This window comes from Cornus florida, unplaced genomic scaffold (assembly GCF_030987335.1).
Source record: "Cornus florida cultivar Cherokee Brave unplaced genomic scaffold, ASM3098733v1 CherokeeBrave_3.0.0_Hap2_Chr10, whole genome shotgun sequence".
Taxonomy (NCBI): domain Eukaryota; kingdom Viridiplantae; phylum Streptophyta; class Magnoliopsida; order Cornales; family Cornaceae; genus Cornus; species Cornus florida.
Window position 1 is genome coordinate 104,350,963 of NW_026775580.1, and position 17,784 is coordinate 104,368,746.

The 17,784-nt window shown below is 31.8% G+C and overlaps 3 protein-coding genes across 3 annotated transcripts; 2 read left to right on the forward strand and 1 right to left on the reverse strand.

Moving 5' to 3' along the window:
* Nucleotides 1–2,652: 2,652 nt before the first annotated feature.
* On the reverse strand, nt 2,653–6,468 carry LOC132278309 (transcription factor MYB3R-2-like). The gene is made up of 7 exons (XM_059780106.1): nt 6,359–6,468; nt 5,679–5,733; nt 5,342–5,399; nt 4,922–5,016; nt 4,724–4,827; nt 4,387–4,515; nt 2,653–3,784 (listed from the first exon to the last, which is right to left on the reverse strand). The coding sequence occupies exons 1-7, from the start codon at nt 6,466–6,468 to the stop codon at nt 2,653–2,655; spliced, it is 1,683 nt and encodes a 560-aa protein (XP_059636089.1).
* A 2,296-nt stretch (nt 6,469–8,764) lies between these two features.
* Nucleotides 8,765–11,063, forward strand: LOC132279643 (elicitor-responsive protein 3-like). Its single transcript, XM_059781669.1, has 5 exons — nt 8,765–8,928; nt 9,800–9,865; nt 9,958–10,087; nt 10,412–10,526; nt 10,814–11,063. The coding sequence occupies exons 1-5, from the start codon at nt 8,862–8,864 to the stop codon at nt 10,916–10,918; spliced, it is 483 nt and encodes a 160-aa protein (XP_059637652.1). The 5' UTR covers nt 8,765–8,861; the 3' UTR covers nt 10,919–11,063.
* Nucleotides 11,064–15,065: 4,002 nt separating this feature from the next.
* LOC132276628 (elicitor-responsive protein 3-like) lies at nt 15,066–17,784 on the forward strand. Its single transcript, XM_059778146.1, has 5 exons — nt 15,066–15,234; nt 16,548–16,613; nt 16,858–16,984; nt 17,273–17,387; nt 17,548–17,784. Exons 1-5 carry the CDS (start codon nt 15,168–15,170, stop codon nt 17,611–17,613), a joined length of 441 nt encoding a protein of 146 aa, XP_059634129.1. The 5' UTR covers nt 15,066–15,167; the 3' UTR covers nt 17,614–17,784.

Below are 17,784 nucleotides of genomic sequence, written 5' to 3' on the forward strand. Positions count from 1 at the left end.
TTCACTCCATCACTTTAATTATGTTTTTTATTTATTTATTTATTTTTATTATTTTTTTTTTTTCGTCTTTGTACATCTCAATTCAACTCTATGCTATTATTCATGGATTATTAAGAATATAATTGTCAACTTAAATCATGTTGGTAATTAAAATAAGTTGAAAAAATTTATTCACCAAACAATTTTTTTGTTTTAAATTCCTTTCATAAAAATGCATTCTCCACAGTCGATCCAGTAGAAGGAATTTTAAAAACTAAAAGCTCCCCCAAACAAGACCCAAATATGGTTGAAAGAGAAGTAACACTCTTATAATAAATTACTATATGACCCTTCATAATTATTATAAATTAAATATTAGCAATCTCTCTTACTTTCTCGTTTAACAAACAAAATAAAGTGTTAGCTCATTCCTTTCTCACCATTGAACCAAACAAAAAGTAGAGTGTGACTGCTTCATCCAGCCTTTCTTCTCTCCATGCCTTATAATTTTCTTCCTTCCTATCGAAAAGCATAAATAAAAAATAAATGTCCCTTGACTTAGTTTATGAAGAGAGTTTTTAAAAAGATGTCAACCAAACTAACATTTAAACTGTTTCTGTAAAAACAAAAAACAATTATCAGAAAACAAATCAAACAGCCTTGCCATTTTACAACTTGCATCAAGATCTCCCTGAATTTGTTCAAACACTGTAGCCTGTCATCCCTGAGGTTCACTGATCTGATTTTCCCATTCTCCATCACCTCATCATTTGCTCGAAAGGGGGTTCAGAACAATGGGAGTGGGCGTAAAAGCAGGAAATGCTTCAGAGATCAAGTATGCTAGAGCAACTGTTAGCTTTCACGCTTTCTCTACCGCTCTGTTTCTACTCTGACTCATTGCAACATCTAATATATGGCCACACCTGGTAATACAGAACTACAAATTTGTAATGCATGAACCAAAAAAAGAGAAGCAAAGTCAGAGAATTTTTCACTTATATTATTCAATTCAATCAACGATTTGTTGCTGGAAAATCTGTTTGTAAGCATAACAAAGGGAACACTTGTCACCCATCAAATGAAAATATATTATTATGAACAAAAAATTCCAAAAAATCGAAGTTTTCATCTAAGATGAGCCTAAAAAGTTTCCCTATAATCTTTCCTGTAATTATGGATGACTATGCTTAATATGTTAGCATCGACTCCTTTCATCATGGAAGCCTTGATTCTCCATTTCAGGGTTGACTGCGTCTATTTTGTCCTGCCAATCCACTCCATCAAGCATTATATCATTGTACAAGTATCAAACATAATTATTTACCTGCAAAAAAAAGAGAAATGGAGAGTTAGGGCGAATGCATTGATGAGTTGACTGAACACAAAAGATCAAAGTTTTTAAATTCATGTTTTAGGGTTTCTGTTCTAAAAAAAAAATTTGCAATTGGTCCTAAAATAATCAATAAAATGGTGTTAGAAGCCGCTACCTACTAAAAAGAAAAAAGGAAAAAAAAGAAAAGAAAATAAACTATTAAAAAAAAAAAAAGTGTTTGGGCAGGCTACCACTGCTCTCCTTCTGCCACATGGTACAGGCTCACATTATGCAGATGCTTAAATGTTAACCAGCATACCTAAAACACATTCAGGAGGAAACATCACCAAGGATTCTGAAAAAATCCATCTCCTCGCCATTATTGAATAGAGTGGGTGAAAATATTTTGGAATCTTTTTGCCGTCTCTTTATGCAATAGCATGTGTGACACATAATATTATCACCAAGTTCCCTCACAAAAGGACCTAACTAATGAACCAAAGATCTTCCCACAGTCGTGATATTGATAAAAGTAAAACCAAAATCTTTTCTGTATCAGTAGTGTGAACAAAAAATCATAAGGTCCTTGAATTCTATGCAGCAACTTGCCCCCATGCATGGACATTCACAATTCAATGAAATTACTACATATAGCCCATCAGATAATAAATACCTGGTAGCCCCCCCCCCCCCCCCCCCCCCCCGCTCTATTCCCACCTGTGAAATTCACAATGATTTACCTTTTTAAACTTAATTGTCATCTAAGTAGCTCCAACCTTCCCTACACTACATGGAAGAATCATCCAAACAACACGGTGAATAATTAATAATGTCAACTAGTTTAAATTAAATAGCATGGAATAACCATTATTATTGAGTTTTATGACATCAAAATACTTGAAAAAAGTTCAGTTACATTCCAAACAGAGACGAAATCATCTAAAATTCATAGCCAAAAAAAAAAAAGGCATTAATAAAAAAACAGAGGCATAACTAAATGCAGGTCAAGGCAAGAGTAAATATCAGCAGAGGATTGTTATTATCTCTTATCAATCATGCTTCTTGCTCTATAAATTTTTGGTATGTGTCATCCAAAATACATCAAATCTATTATATGACCAATAGAATAAGAAGGCACTCAAGTACTCCTCATTAATATTTGTTGAAGTTTTCATATATTTAAATGAGTATTCAATAAGGACAAGAACCAAAACGTAATATAAATAGAAAACACTCACCGGATTCAAGTTGGCATTAAAAGCTTTATGCAGAATAAGCAGCATATATTTTTGAAGACAACCTTTTTTCATCAGACTCCAGAGCTAGAAGTAATGGTTATGCCGATCGAATCATAATTGGCACTAGAGGTCACCTTCAGCTGATATATTCAATTCAATATTAGTAGAATCCTGCACGCCATCAGATGCAAATTCCAAGCGTTTTTCAACAGATTTTATAGCGGCAGAACTTTCCAGCTTCTGAGACTTGGGAGGAGAATGGAAAGGCTGCTTTGCATTTGGAAGAACCACACTATTAAGATCATCTTTGACACACGGACATTCATGTATAGACTGCTGCCTATTGTTGAGAGTATCAGTATTTTCTTCTATAGTACAAGCACAATCACTGTGATTTACATTGCCGACTTGTCTGGAAGTTTGAAGCCGGCGCTTTCCTATAATAGACGGCATGCTTTTAAAACTCATTGCTGCACTTCTCAAAATGGATTCTGGACTGCTATAATCAACAGACATGCCTTTCTCATGGCTTGTTGGAATGTAAAGGGAAACTGGGCTTAATGGCAGTCGAATATAGCTATCAGTACTAGGAAATTTACCAGTTACAAGAAGAATGTTCAGATCCTCCTCTTGAAGTGGCTCATAACATAAACCACCAAAAAAATTATCTGCTGAACTTAAAGGTGTTTTAGGATCATTACTTTTCTCGTTAGCTCCATATATCGGCCTGAGTGAATGAGAATTGTTGGACTGGCCACTAAAACTAGAATGTCCCATACCCAAGCAATTCATGGAAGATATATTGCCATGTGCTCCTTTCGAAAGCTCAAGATTCTTAGCAGTGACAGGAAGAACCATCTCACAAGGAGAAACATATTTGTTTGCAACAATATGGTGTGGGTCTCCGGAAGTCTCAACCTTATTAGTCCCATCCTGCAATTGTTCACCAGTCAGTCTGCATGATTCAAACGGTGGTTGTAGACGATTTTTCCTTTCTTTAGCATTTCCAAGAAGCAAATTTGGAAAACAAGAGTGCGCACTTATTGCAGAGTCCATATTCTGGTCAAGAGTGAATGTTCTGCCGAGTTCATGTTTCACCACTTCATACTTTCTATTTCCGGCATCTGTTTCATAACTGTATGAATCAGGAATGGAGGATCCAGGATGGCTCAAAGCAGCATCACTACTTGCTGAATACTGACACAGTTTCTTCTTCAAAGAACAATTCCAATGATTTTTTATAGAGTTTTCAGTTCTGGTAATGTCCAAGAGAGAAAGAAAAAAATGAATTCCTTTTATCTAAAAGGAGAAACCATGAACATGTGTGCTACTTGACTTCTTTAGATTTAACATGCCTATCACAATACAACTACTTCAATTCCTTGTAGAAATCGAACAAGTTGGAGTCCTTTTAATGTGTGAATGAGAGTGTAAGCACCCAAAACCAACCAAGTCAATTGCCTTGATGAAGCCACAATGATGTAGTCTAAATATTTCTGAAAATCCTTCCATGCCTCTAATCAAAATATAGGCCTTAATTAAATTCCATAAATTCAGAGCATACTATTAAGTTACCTAGCCAATTAAGCCACGAGGACATGCAATCTTATAAAAAAAGTATATGATCCCAATGAAAGAGATGGGATCTCTAGTATAACAACTTTGTCCATGACAACTTTCCTTTGAAAATTTTGCAACTTTTTGAACACTCTGTCAAGTTGATCAGAGCCCGCTCCAAAAATAAAATAAATACCAAGTATTAATCAATCATCATGTTGTGTAACATATGCCAATTGACCCATAATAGTTACCATTCAGTAATCTATATTTCATGTAAAAGTAGTATTCTACTGATACCTTCCATGTAGATACTTAGCTAGTTCAGCCCACTTGTTCCCATATATTCTATGGGCTTGAATAAGAGCCAATTCCTCCTCTTTGGTCCATGCATTTTTGTTTATCTCTGGATTCAGATGGTTGTGCCACCTGAACAAGCAACTATAAGCTTTGGTTTCTCTTAAAAGAAAGAATGTATGACTAAATATGAAAAAAGGTCGAGGTAAACCAACGCCTAAGAATTAGACTGGAAAAAATAATATTCAAAAAAGAGAAAAGAGTTTAATATCCTAAAACCTAATTGAGTAAATGTGTATCTTGCATCATAAAATTGAATGCACTGACAAATGTTAATTACCTTTCTCGGCATTGCTTCCCTATGCGGCCTGGCAGGTATTTTGCAATTTTAGACCACTTCTTATTGCCTTTTTTCCCAACCATCTCAATGATTATATCATCTTCCTGATACCATCAAACAAGAAATAAAAAATAGTCACAAGCTTCATAAATTTAAAACAACCTCTTCTTCAGGAGAGAAGCAGCCAACACTTCACACCTCCTTGGTCCAAGGTCCTTTAACAAGATCCGGATTAAGAACTTTCTGCCAGCGATGCAGGCATTGAACATCTGTTCGATCGGAAAGACATTCAGCTGCAGAAAATCATTAATTATTATTCCATCAACAGCTTTGAAAATTCAAGAGAGAAAAATTCTTGACATAAATTGGCTTGAAGTAGATTGACTTGAGAAGAAACTACTCGAACAAAAGACAAATCAGCAGTTCTAGGGAGTTGAGATACCAATCAACAAAACCAGCATGGATCACTGTTGATCAACCTGGTTTGGTTTCTGAAACATTAACTGAAAACCAGGCTGATTTTATAGTTCTATGAGAACATTGCTGAGTAAATTATCACCATTGAATTGTTTATTAGAAGGCAATTAAATAAACAAGAAAAGACAACATCACACTCACCAATTTTTTTCCAGTTTTTTCCATTGAACTTTTGGACTGCAACAGCTAAAATTTTGTCCTGGTAATAGAAAAAGAAATTACTTGAGCGTTTGGTAGAGTTATAAGCACGACATTAGCCATGATTTTGTGCAGCTGAGCTAATTCAATCCACAAAAGAACCATAATAAAATACGCAAAATTACAGCTAAGTTATCCATTGCAGAAATTATTTTTCAGTTCCATACTTGAACTGAAAATATTAATAAGAAAGGTGATTCATAAAATCCCAATTCACAACTATATAATAAGGGCTTAAAGACAAATCATAAGAGAACCATTAAAGATTTCCATTACTGACCTCTTCCTCTGTCCAGCCTCCCTTGGAGGACCGTCTTGTCGGACCAGTCATCCTCCTATAAATACAGTAACACACAACATTATTACAAAGTATGTCACTAACACAACCTACAACAAATTAATAATGTTATTAATAAAGCAGTGAAGATGAATCACTTGGCCTAAACAAAGTGATCTTTCTCTATAAAATCGATTTACAATGGTAAAATTGTATCCCCTTGGGAACCCTAGATGCATCCTTTGTAAAGGGATTTCATGATGTACTTTCCGACCTTCTTCTCAACCTAGCACATTAATATACCCATAAAGTTCAAGCTACATACACCCTTTTCTTGTAGAAGCACATTTTTCATTTATGAAAAATTTAATAGCAAAACTATATAGAAGATTTGCAATGAATGGAAGATATAGATGTAGCAATTCAATTTTGGAAGTTAAACTAAAGTAAACAATTTTTTATTTAACAATTTTAATTTCTTTGGCAGCCAAGAAAACTAAGACCATTGGTGCACTGAGCCTAATAAAACTGTATGGCTTAGTTTAGTTGAGTTGAGTGTCCCATTTTTTGGTACAAAATAAAATAAAACATGAGATTCAACAATTCAGTTTCAATTGATTTTTTTATCCCCAAACTTTCTCAGCAACCAAACAGAGGATAAAGAAAGGTAAAAGAACACACACCCTTCATTAGACCCTGGCTTGCAATCTGCAGAACCGCTATTGCCATCGGATAATGGAGAAATTACACCATCCTTTTCTGTTTCAACATTAGAACCCTTAACTTCTTCCATAACCTTCTCTCTCTAAACCAGTTTACATACAATAAATTACAAGAAAATAAAAATATAAAGAAAACCCAAATATAAAATCCAACATTCGAGCTATAGTGGACTAACCTAGTTCAATCCCTATTACAAATTCAACCCAATAATTCAAATTTTGAACAAAAAAAAACCAACGGTCGAACACAAAACAGAATCTAAAAAGCAACGATAACCGTAAAAGAACAAAGGCGTCCGATATGATATAGAGAGATAGGGTTTGTGAAAGATTTTATCTGTTTTGATGTATTAGGAAAGACTGTAACGGCTAGAAAGAAGGATGGAAGAGAGAGACAGAAGGGAAACAAAACAATAAGAAACAAAAAAGGTTGAATCTTTAGGAGACAGAAACTAAAGAAGAAGGTTGTTTAGAGAGAGATAAGACTCGTGGAAGCTATGGATCAGCAGTTAGAGAGGGAAAGTGAGGGGAAGGGGATGACGATTGACAGAAATTAGCGGGAAACAGAGAGAGGAGAGAGAGAGTGTGCGTGTGTGTAAAGTTCACCCGAAGAGTCTGCTTCATACATTGCGTTTCATTTTTAAACTTCTGAATTCTCAAAGCATCGAAAAAAAAAAATAGGCATCGTGTGTTGGAAGGAAAGGTGATGTGGGTCGGGTCTGATACGGTTTTAATTTAGAAGCATGAAACCTATATCTAAAAAATAAAAATAAAAATAAAAAAGGAGGAAAAAATAATTGATTGTTTTCGTTTTATCCATGTAAAAGTAACTCACCCACATTTTAATACTACTAATTATAAAATAATAATCATTTTTAGTGTTGTTCTACCCTATTTGAAGATTTTAGTAACATGTCAATAAGTTATTTTGGCATAAGAACACTTTAATAACATTTCAATAATTTATTTTGACACGAAAGGTCAAGAGTGATAGGACTCAAAACTTTTTAAATTTGGTTTGATTCACAATTTAAAATGAAAAAGGATAAAATAAAAAAATAACTTATATTACACAGCTGTTTGGAATATAATACTGCTTGGAAAAGATCCAAACGACGGGGAAAAATCAAATATAATCGAGAATTAAACTGTAAAATATGAACATTGTGTTTCGGGGTAAATAAATAAATAAATTTATATATAAAAAATAAATAAATAAAGGCTCAAGTGGTACAGCACTTGTGGAAAATTAGCCATTAAAAAATTGACACGTGGTGATGTGTGAATCCCATCAGTGAGGCAAAAATATAGGTCGTTAGCACTAATGAAATAACTGAAAAAAAAAAACCCACTAAATATTATTTAAAAAAGAAGAAGTTAAATACCTCTATTAAAATTCCAGCAAATCCAATAAAATTATGAGATGCTCATATAGAGGGAGACAATATAAAAGAGAAATATATGAGCATCTCAGAATTTTATTAGACTTGCTGGAATTTTGATACACGTATTTAATTTTTTAAATTAATAATAATAATAATAAGATTTAGTGGTTTTTTTTTTTTATTATTATTATTTCATTAGTACTAACGACCTATATTTCTGCCTCACTGATGGAATTCCACTGATGCAAGTTATGATTCTGCCTCACCATTGGGGCTCATAAAATAAGCATGGTATCTATAGAAAAATTATCATATGGTCTTAAATTATATGATTTCGGGTTACATGGTTGTATATAGTTCGAGACGATATAATTATGAATCATAAAATAATTTTTCAATATATATATAGAAGAAGATGATAAGTTATTATATCCTCTGAGATAAGTGGTTCTTGATTATTCATCATTAGACATGTAATTATGTAAACAATTGTGTTAAAAATGTGTAAGTTTTTCTTAACTTTTTATTTATGTTTCTAATCACCATTATTCAGATCGTTCATCATTAGACACGTAAACAATTGTAATGTGTAAATTTTTTCTAACTCTTTATTTATGTTTTTAACTGGGCCATTAACCTAAGAGACCATCTAAAAATTTCTTAACTTTGGAAAAAAGAAAAAAAGAAAAAAAAAGAGAGGAAGAAAAAGAAAACTTTGTCAATTTTGCAATTTATAGCAATTCTTTGGTGACTCTAGTCCATAGGTTATTTAATTAAAAAAAGAAAAGAAAAGAAAAGAATGTGGAAATTCAACGGGGCAGGGGCAGCTGACATGGAAAGAAGCTTGTGGTCCAAAAATCAAAAGTGAACGAACCGCGACTGATTCGGTCATCACTATTCAAACCGGGTTCAAGACCATGTATATATATATTATACACACACGGACATATATAGAGAGACGGGGGAAGAGATAGATCGAATCAACAAATTTGTGTCTTCTCTTCTCTTCTCTTCTCTTCTCTCTCTACAGTTTGTGTGTGTGTGTGTGTGTGTGTATTGTGTGGGTTGTTCGTCCCAAAATGTCTCACGCAACACTTGAAGTTCTTCTCGTGAGCGCCAAAGCTCTCGAGAACAATGATTTTCTCTGTAAGTTTGTTACCATCATCATCACAATCATTTATTTTGTTGCACTTCTAAATATTTCACATTATTTATACACATGCATATAATGTGATAAAGTTAAGGGTCTGTTTGGATATTTATATAGCATTCAATGTATAAATTCATTCAATATTCATCCTATTGAATGAAGCAGTATGTTTGGGAAATGGCAAGCATAAGATCAATGGTTTATTAAATTTTACTTATTTTTATATTTTAGTGAGGCATAATGTTTCAATTGGATAAATGAATGAATTTGAACTCAATGTATTAAACTGGATTTAGATTTGGAATCCAAGGTGATGTTAGATATTTATAATTCTTGTACAATTTCAATTGTTAAAAAATAATTCATTGCATTTTATTGTTTGAAATTCAGACAAATATATATTCCTCTGAAATTAATCCATCCATATTGTTAAAACTTAAATCTATATTTATTAGATCTAAAATCAAACTATACTTCTTAAATAATTGAACCTAAATCCATCCATTTTTAATCGTAAATCCGAATGGCTCCTCAAAGTCATCTGGTATGAAGAAATATAGGGTTTGAGATGACAGATTTAAATCCATCCATCTTGTTGGTTTTTCTTTTTCTGGTAACATATTTATTTTTTGTTTTAACCAATTTAAATGATTTCATATTAAATTATGTGTATTGTATCAAGCTGACAATGGTATCTCCTCTTAATTTCTAAATGAAAGGTTGAGACTTTTGAGTCTCCACTTCAACAAAAATGGGTGCATATATATATATGTCTTATCTACAATATGTAGATATAGACATTCAAAGTGCCCCAATTTGATGTTTTTATTCATTAATTCATTTTGTTGAGTTCCAATTTACAATCAGGTAACATGGACCCTTATGCCATTATCACCTGCCGGTCTCAGGAAAAGAAAAGCAGTGTTGCATCAGGTACATTTGTAATTTACAATGGTGGTTTTTCTTTCTTTTTTTTTTAAGAAAACAAAATTTTAGTCAAGTATTCATCAGATTTGTTTATGCAGGTAAAGGATCTGACCCTAGATGGAATGAAACCTTTGTATTCACACTCTCCGACATGGATGTTTCCGAACTCAGAATCAAAATAATGGACAAGGACACTTTCACTGCAGATGATTTTGTTGGAGAAGCAATGTGAGTCAATTTTCCTAATTTATTTATTTCTTCGGTAAGTAAGTCGGTTTTATTACCAGCAATACAAGATAGAATAATAGTACATGAAACCTTAAAACATTTTTGCATTGTGTGCCTGTAACATCATTTTTAAGCCAGAACTTGAAACATGTGGTCCACATGCTTGTCAACCCGAACTTTACCATTGCACCAAGCAGTAATGTCTTTTTCTATTGATATAATGAAATCGTAGTTCGTTTTTGTTCACGAGAATGTTGTTAAACCTTAAGAGGCTCGGACGAATATCCATTCTGATTAAATGGTCATCGACTTGCACTCTTGCAGCATACCTCTGGAGTCAGTGTTCCATCACGGGAAAGTGCAAGCAACTTCATACAAAGTTGCCAAGGACAAGAAATATTGTGGAGAGATTAAAGTTGCTCTCACTTTTACTCCTCAGGTAATTCATATCAAAGTTAATTCAAAACTATTTCGTTTCTTGAAATTCCGACTTAGAAATTGAAATTTAATTAAAAAAAAAAAAAAGCAGTCTACATCCAAATAAATGAAGAGAAAAAAGAAGGTGATAGTAGTGCTATGCTCATATTGGATAGGCATAAATGGTTGTAACACCTTAATCAGCATCCTCTATGCATGTTTATTATTCTGGTTTTCACAATTACAATAGTATATAGTTAAACATATTAGTGGCCCGGATTAAATATGTCCATTAATTCATCATTACAGAGAGATCGGGGCGGATACTCTGGGGGAGGACACTCTGGGGGAGGATACTCGAGAGAGCATGAGAACAACATCGGTGGATGGAGAGAATCCTCTAGGGATTATTAATCTTGAATCTGTGAGGTAAACTTTACTGACTAATATGTGTTTGATCTTGGGATGAATAAAAAGAATAATGGTAAATATTTGGATATTCCTTGTATTCACTGTTGTATAATTCAATATTGTATATTATTGAAGCTGTTGAAGTAATATCCTGATCAATAAAAACAAGAAGTTTGTCCAAGTGTTTGTTTTTTTTCACACAGTTCCTCTTAATTTGTTAAATAATGATCAGTATGTTATTCAATCATTATTGTGGAAATTATAACCAACGAGGCTAATCTATTGTATGATCAAACTGGCATGGTCTGATTTGGTATTGCTGTTTGACACAGATGCAATACTTCTTTGATGAGTTTTGTTGAATTGAGCCAACTGTATGATTTACGAAATATTAATTTTAGTGATATATTCTGAAGTTTTAATCGCTAATCTCTTTGTTGATCGAATTGAGCAAACGAGTCGAAACAAGTTTTCGAAAAAATTGTTTTCATTTATTTATTTTTTGCGCAATTCAGTCCTACCTATATATATATATATATATATAAAGAAGGAAGTAATAGTACTAGGATGACGAGTGTGTGTAATAAAAAAGGGCAACAGGTGGGGTGGGTGGGTCTAGGGTAGGCTATGACTGGGGGTTGTGTTTTAGTATTAACAACGAGTTGTTCCGTCTCCGTCGCATTCCAAAGAAGACAAACTCTATTATTTACACACATGTTCACACTCCTCCACGTGAAATATTGACTTGTTTTGGATGGAGCATGAGCTTTTTTTTTATTTCTTATTTTTTTATAATAAATCCAGAATGGAATGAGACATTTGTATTTACAATTATCGGATGGAGAGCAGAGAGGTCTTATCTGGGTAGTGGGTCATAATAGTGTTATTGCATTTTTTCTCTATCTAATTTGTGAAAATAAGCTATTATGGTGACTTATGGTTACAAAATATATTTATAGGTAAAGTGCAACAAACTCTCTTGAATTGTATTTAAATTTATAAATAATTTTTGAAGTATTTTTGTGCATAAAACCCTCCTCAACTATCATATTTAGTCGCAAAATGCGTTATGACTATTTTTTATTAAATGACCATATTATTGAATTACACTTATCTATTTTTCTCGTTGAAATGAATTATGAAAAAAATTCAAACTAATTTGATGAAATATTCTTCATTAAATTTGCATAATTTTGCCTATAATTTTGAAATTAATTATTTAAATGAAAATCTTAAGTAGAAAATTTTGAAATACTTTAAGTAATTTTTTAATTTTTCATGAATATATTACATAAAAAAAAGGATATTTTTTACTTACGTAGTTTATTAATTTTTCATGAATATATTGCATAAAAAAGAAGTTATTTTTTTAGTTCCGTAGTTTATTAATTTTTCATGAATATTGTATGAAAAAAAAAAGATATTTGCTTACACTAAGGCTCCGTTTATTTAGATGTAAAATTTTTTTATATTTTTATTTTTTGGTGTTTGGTTGTAGTAAAATATTTATAAAGAAAAAAAATATATTAAAATTTAACAAAAATAACTTATCCATAAATTTTCGGCAAATTATTTTACATGCTCCGCCCGATGGGCTCAACCTCAATCTCGACATAAACCTTTGCCAAACACCGAAAAAGTAAAAATTAAAAGAATATTTTACCTAAAAAATAAAAAAAATATTTTACGTTGAAACAAACGGAGCCTGAATTTTTTTGAAGTGAGTATAATAAGTTCTATTATAATACGTTAATCATTTTAGAGAATGGTAGCTCCTAATCTATTTATTATTTTTCATTTTTATGATAAAATAAGACTAATTATAAAATTAAGTTAAATGGTATAATTAATTTTTGAATAAGAGAAAATATAATAAAAAATAATTTTATAAGAAATGACAATTTTAATAAGAAAGGATAAAATAATCTTTTGTGATATGTTTGTCCTTAGAATAATGATAGGGAGATCGAAGAATTAATCCCGAATAAGTATCAAATTTGACGTGTTTTTGTCCACCTCATCTACTTAAACAATTTTCAAAAAATAATTGTTTAACAAGTGATAATAATGGCCAATCACGTCAAATTCGATATTAATTTGGGAATTTCTTTTCAATTTTCCTATCATTACTCTTGTCCTTAATTGCAACAAATTAATAGTTTAGAGGCAATCTTTAATTCATGAAGTTATTTACAAAAGATCAATAATTCAGGATTTTATTTTTTTGCATTTTTACCATATATATATATATATATTGTGTCAATGAGGTGGTATCAGTGGACATATGTAGTCTCTTTTTTCACATGCCCCCAAAAGTTCATTTGGAGGTTGCTCCAACGATATTCAAACTGCCCACCTTTGTCATTAGACCATCATTTTTTGATTAATATTACTATATAAGAGTAGGGTTGTAAGCATTTAACATCCTTGTAATATACATATAGCTTATATAATCTCCTATAAATTCTTGAAACACCTTAAAATTTATTTTAGGAGCGAACAAGGACCTTCTCTTTGGCCCCGTTTGACATGCGTTTTGTTTATATTGTTTTTGTTTTTGAACTATTATAGTGTCGATTTTGGTAACAAAAATATATTTGATGAGGCCTTGTTTTATTTTACAAAGTACTAAAACATTTTGTAAACAGTGGCGCAAAGCCAAAACACCAAAATATGTTTTTTTTTTTTTTAAATTTATTTTGACAACTGTTTATGGCCCAAACCATAACTGTACATGTTTCTATTTTTGACATTTCCACAGCAAAACATTGTTCCCAAACATGGTTCTGATTTTTTTCCAAAACACTCCTACAGCAAAAACACTGTTTCTGTTTTAGCAAAAAACAAAACACCTAAAATAAAGCGCATGCCAAACGACCCCTCATTCTTCCGTTAATTGAACGATAAAAATACTAAAATACCCTTCGTACAATTAAAATAAAAATAATAAAAATTCAATTAATGTAAGATGACTATTATGGCTTTTATTAAACAAATCCAGTTAAAAGAAAGGTATTTCTGTATTTAAATAGTAAAAAAATAGTAAACCAAATTTAGTTAATGTAAAAATTTAGTTAAAAAATAATAAAAAATTCAGTCAAAGAAGGGCATTTTTGTTATTTAATAAAATGAATTAGTCATGTGCGGGACACATAATTTGTTAACGGTACTTTTCTAACTGTTGACTGCCAAAAAGTCAAAGTTTATAATATTTTTTAATTTTTGCCAGAGTTATAGATTCAAAGTAAAAGAGATGTGTTATTTGCTAAAAAAGTAAACCTTAGCCCTTGGAGTGTTTTATATACTTAGCATTTAAAAGTCCTACAAATTATGTTCGGCTCCAATTTTAAGACTTTAATTTCATACAGCGGAACTAAAATTGAGTTTTTAATATTTTTTTCCAACCATGTCATGGTTAGATACTGACCCTCCACAATAGTTATGATAGTGGGGAAGAATAGGTGATTTTTATTATTATTTAAATATTTTAAAAGGAGAAAAATACATTTGTAACATTACTCTGATTGAAAATATAGAAATTTCACTTTCTTTGTTGAGAGGTTTTGGAATGTTGGGATTCGGAGAGATTTGAAATTCAAATAAAATTCCTAGGGTTTGGAATGTTAGGTTTTGGAGAGATTTGAAATTCAATAAAATGAGAAATGATAAAATTTTTAGTTAGTGTTTGGAATAAATGAAATTTAAAAAAGGAATTGACTTTCATAAGATTTGAAATTCCAAAATAATGTGTACTTAAATCCTTTGAAAAAGGGTGAAGTTTAATGAGATTTATAAATTACTTAATTAAAAAGTTTGCATTTTACCCAATTTTTTTATAATAAACATAATATTACAATTCAAGTAAAATAGTAAAAGAAACATTTTCTTTCTAATTAGATTCTAGTTTATTCCAAACAAACAAATTTCCTTTATGATCCAATCATATTTCCTTTTCTTTTTCAAATCCAAATCCTAATTTTGGATGTTTGGTTGCCTAGCTGTCCTTCAAAGAAGCTTGTGTGATCTCCATTCTTAAAAATAATAATAATAATAAAATAAAATAAAATAAAAGTAAACGTCAACGCAGGATCAACCGGATCAGAAAGTGGTTCATCATCTTTAAACCGGGTTGAAGGTGCTATATATATCTGGAAATATAGAATGATGGTTAGAGAGGGTGAAGGAAAAGAGTGAGTGAGAGTCGAATTTTGTTTTCTTTGCGATTTCTCTATCTACACTTGTTGCTTCAAAAATGGCTGAAGGGACAGTCGAAGTTCTTCTCGTAGGCGCCAAAGGTCTCGAGGACTCCGATTTTTTCAGTAAATTCTCTTAAACCATCCTCTCTAATCCTCAATTCATTTTTGTTTCGTTTTTAAGTCAATGAATGAGAAATTCTACATGCTTTTGCCTTTCTATTGTATCATATTTATTGAATTTTGATTTTTCTAAGATCTGATTAATGGGTTCTCAAATAGATCTATATATTCAAAGAACAAAAGATTTTTTTTCCTCTCTTTTTTCCCTCTGTTTTCTATAGAAAACATGGAGGAATCCGTCATTCGATTGTCTTTTCATGAAATGGTAAAAAAATGAAGTCTTGAACAATCGATTAATGGGTTCTATTGAATTTTCATTGTGCCATTAAATCTAAAGTCTCCTAGATTTAATAATGGGTTTTAGCCGATGATTTGAGGTTTTTATCATCAGATCTAAACATAAAGGGCTTGCTTGGTTTGTAACTACAAAAACAGTTCTCAAATTCATAAAATTTCAGAGTTACAAACCAAGCAGGCCCCATAGTTTCTTGGATGGTTGTCACTTGTGAGATGTCTTGGACTGTTCACAAAATTTGACTGAATTGGATGACAATTTAATACTGAAAATGATTTATTCATCTTCAACAAATATTTCAACATTCTTTTCAGATAAGTATTCTCTTAGTTAACTTTTCTCTCCTATAGTCCATGTTTGACAATTGATACTAATGTTTGATGGAAGATTAGAGGGTTGTCTGGACTTTGAAATATATCACACCATATGGAGTTTTGATATGATTTGTTAAGATTTAGGGTCCCAGTAACCTTTTCGCATAGTATTCAATAAACAAAATTAATCATCATGGTACTATTTGGCAGGTATGAGAACATTGAGTTTCTAAAATGCTTATTTTTCTTTTTTATTTCAATGAAATATAAAATTTATCACGCCCTGAGATGATGCAATCCTTTCAATCCTATCTAGAAAGGAATGGGGCCATTCAAACTTTATGGCTGCGAAACTGAGACTCAAATTGAATTGATTTGTTTATTTTGTTTTACGAAATCTGGAACAGTAAATGATGATCAATTTTCCAATTGGCCCATTCGCAATGTGTTTTTTTTTTTGTTTAGTTATTTTTTATTTGTGTATGTATTGTAACAAATGGACCATTAGATTTCCATGGGACATTCGACAAGGTAAAAATAGAAGAATATTTTACCTGAAAAAGGAAAATATTTTTTAAAAAGAATTTTTACGTGGAGCCTTAATTAAGCAATATGTCTACTTGTGTTTGAAAATGTATTCATTGAAAATATTGTGTTATTTACCATTATTTTTTTTAAAAAATTATCCTTCAATTGGTTGTGAGCAGCTAGCATGGACCCTTATGCCATTGTCAGTTGCCGGAGTCAAGAACGGAAGAGCAGTGTTGCATCAGGTGAGTAAATTTTTTTATATATATGTTTATTGAATATTTAATTGAGAATCAATTCATCTATTTAGAATAGGATATAATTCAGTTTCAGACACTTCAAAAGTTAGAAAATAAAGCTTAGTATGCCTCACTATTATTACTTGGTGCATGCCTATGTTTTGGAATGAGCTTTTGGTTTTAAATTTTTGTGGACTCATCAACAAATATTACTTGGTGGTTTAGTTTTATTGATAAATGGTTTATGCAGGTAAAGGATCTAATCCAGAATGGAATGAGACCTTTGTATTTACAATTTCTGATGGTGCTTCAGAACTCAAAATCAAAATAATGGATAGTGATAATCTCTCCGAGGATGATTTTGTTGGAGAAGCCACGTGAGTTTTCTTCACTACCAAGCACCTTAAATTCTTAACACGCGTATGACACTACACTGTGACTGATAGATTGAGTCATAAATTTACCCTCTGTTCTTTATTTCTTAGCAATCCCTGCTTGGAATTGCTGCTCTTCTGGCAATCAATTTCATTTTGACACAACTCAATAATTTTACCAGCACCGACAAGCTTTTCTCATGCATCATTTTTTACTTTAGACCACGAATAAATTTTAACAACTCACAAATATTGTTTTTGATTATTGTCCAATAACCTTTGATATTCCAGCATTCCGCTGGAGCCACTGTTCGTGGAGGGAAGCCTTCCATTAACTGCATACAATATTGTGAAGGATGAGGAATTTCGTGGAGAGGTTAAGGTTGGCCTCACTTTCACTAGCCAGGTAATTCTTATTATACTTCATTTCTTTGTCCTTTCAATTTGTACGCTTTATCTTCAACTCTTTTAATTTGTTATTCCTCTGGTTTCGCAATTGCAACAATACAGAGTTAAAATGTGTTGGTGCACGAGACGAGACTGAACACGTACATTCCTCATTGCAGGGCAATCGAGGATTCTCTGGAGAGGAGGAGAGCTATGGTGGATGGAAACAATCTTCGATGGATTAATCTAGTGTCTTGTGGTGAATGGCTTGGCGCCTGATCGATCTTCACGTGAACTATAAGAATAATAGCAAATATTTGGAGTGTCCTTGTGTCGACTTTGTTGTACAATTTTCATATAAGTCTGTGGGCTTGTGAATTTAGTATCTATCTTAATTTACCAAAAAAATTCAATTA

Excerpts from the sequence above, each read along its gene's own strand:
- LOC132279643 (XM_059781669.1), top strand. The coding sequence starts at position 8,862 with ATGTCTCACGCAACACTTGAAGTTCTTCTCGTGAGCGCCAAAGCTCTC. Across the intron at positions 9,866-9,957 it reads GAAAAGCAGTGTTGCATCAG|GTAAAGGATCTGACCCTAGA; the intron begins GTACATTTGTAA and ends TTGTTTATGCAG. Across the intron at positions 10,527-10,813 it reads CTCTCACTTTTACTCCTCAG|AGAGATCGGGGCGGATACTC; the intron begins GTAATTCATATC and ends TCATCATTACAG.
- LOC132276628 (XM_059778146.1), top strand. The coding sequence starts at position 15,168 with ATGGCTGAAGGGACAGTCGAAGTTCTTCTCGTAGGCGCCAAAGGTCTC. Across the intron at positions 15,235-16,547 it reads CGAGGACTCCGATTTTTTCA|CTAGCATGGACCCTTATGCC; the intron begins GTAAATTCTCTT and ends GGTTGTGAGCAG. Across the intron at positions 16,985-17,272 it reads GATTTTGTTGGAGAAGCCAC|CATTCCGCTGGAGCCACTGT; the intron begins GTGAGTTTTCTT and ends TTGATATTCCAG.
- LOC132278309 (XM_059780106.1), bottom strand. The coding sequence starts at position 6,468 with ATGGAAGAAGTTAAGGGTTCTAATGTTGAAACAGAAAAGGATGGTGTA. Across the intron at positions 4,516-4,723 it reads GGGAAGCAATGCCGAGAAAG|GTGGCACAACCATCTGAATC; the intron begins GTAATTAACATT and ends TTGCTTGTTCAG. Across the intron at positions 3,785-4,386 it reads GCTAAGTATCTACATGGAAG|AACTGAAAACTCTATAAAAA; the intron begins GTATCAGTAGAA and ends GGACATTACCAG.